Here is a 1,440-nt window from a genome sequence, read left to right on the forward strand (position 1 = left end):
CCTTAAGGCTTGGAACAAAGAGCATTCGTTCTCCAGATGAAAGTTCTGTATTTTAGTAGGAAGTAAGGTGAATTGTGCTGTGTAGTTAGATTTAAGGAGAACATTCATTTCTTTTCCAGCTCATTGCCATATTTGCTTGGCTGACTGAGTCCTGTGGTTAAAACTTTCAGTCATTAAGGTGTCACAAATCATCACAGGATATCAGCAAAGATGATAAGATATTCCAGTTTTTACTTTCCCTTCATACTGTACAGTGAACCAGGAAATCTATCCATTCTCTTTTCACAGATGCAGGGGTGTTTTGCAGCACAGTCACTTTCCTGTATTCCTCGAAAACTGAGTTCTGCACAGCGTCCATTTTCTTTTAATAATTTTAATTTCATCAAATCACTATAATACAAAACATATAATGTACAGTTATTAAAATATGAATCTTTTACTGTTGTATTCAATGATATTAAGAACAATGTTTATTGACTAAAATATACAGAATATGGACTTAATTGTAAGTATTTTGCTAAAAGTTCTTTTGTTTTCTCTAAACGTATTTAGAAATGTGTTGGTCCAGTGACATGGCTCAGTGCATGGAAACCATTGCTACCAAATCTGACAACCCGATTTCAAACCTGAGATCCAACATACTAGAAAAAGAAAAGTGAATCCTTCAATTGCATTTTAATACCGATGTGTTGTGCCTGTGGCACACAGTTGTATACATTCATATAAAGAAATAAATATAAAAAAACAAGAATGGTCTCTTGATTACAAATCAACTCCTTATATATTCCACTCTGTTAATTTTTCATCTTCAAGTAAATATAGTTTTAGCTATCACCAAAAGATAATTTCACAGTACATCTGATTTCCTATTATTCTTTTTGGAATAAAGACATTTTAAAAATAAAAAATAAAGTAAACATGGAACACAGGACAAGGTCCCATGATTTTGGCAACACTGAGTTTTCACAAGGCTAGGGTGATGAGAATCTGTGTCAAAGAAGGTAAAACAGTGAATAAAATTTTACTTTATTGGCTGAGATGTCAAAGGTATAAACCTTCAACAAAAGTTCACCATTTTTGAGTCCTTGATTCAAGTTGTTAAAAATAAAATATTTAGATTTACCACTGGAACATCAAAAGACATAAATTATGCTAATTGGTATTTGGGGCATAGACAGAACAGGTAAGATAAAGTAGAAATGAGCACACACATTAGTTAATCATGAGGTATGATTATGGGTACAATCAGTTAAGCATGTGTATTGAATGTCGACAAAGAGGAAAAGACCCAGGAGACAGTAACTATTCATACAAAAAGAGGATCATGGGATGTACTCATTCATAATTGGTTTCTAGCCATAAATAAAGGTCACTGAGTCTATAATTTGTGATCCTAAAGAAGCTAAATAAGAAGGTGAACCCAAAGAAAAACATTTAGTT

At 32.7% G+C, this 1,440-nt stretch overlaps 1 protein-coding gene across 1 annotated transcript in view; it reads right to left on the bottom strand.

The window, feature by feature from the left end:
* Positions 1-230: 230 nt before the first annotated feature.
* LOC101982353 (killer cell lectin-like receptor 2) overlaps positions 231-1,440 on the bottom strand; it is a 17,094-nt gene continuing 15,884 nt past the window's right edge. Inside the window, exon 6 of the mRNA XM_013354489.1 lies at positions 231-390. Coding sequence (XP_013209943.1) covers positions 231-390 — 160 coding nt within the window. The remainder of the gene's footprint in view (positions 391-1,440) is intronic.

This window comes from Microtus ochrogaster, unplaced genomic scaffold (genome assembly GCF_000317375.1).
Source record: "Microtus ochrogaster isolate Prairie Vole_2 unplaced genomic scaffold, MicOch1.0 UNK46, whole genome shotgun sequence".
Classification (NCBI taxonomy): domain Eukaryota; kingdom Metazoa; phylum Chordata; class Mammalia; order Rodentia; family Cricetidae; genus Microtus; species Microtus ochrogaster.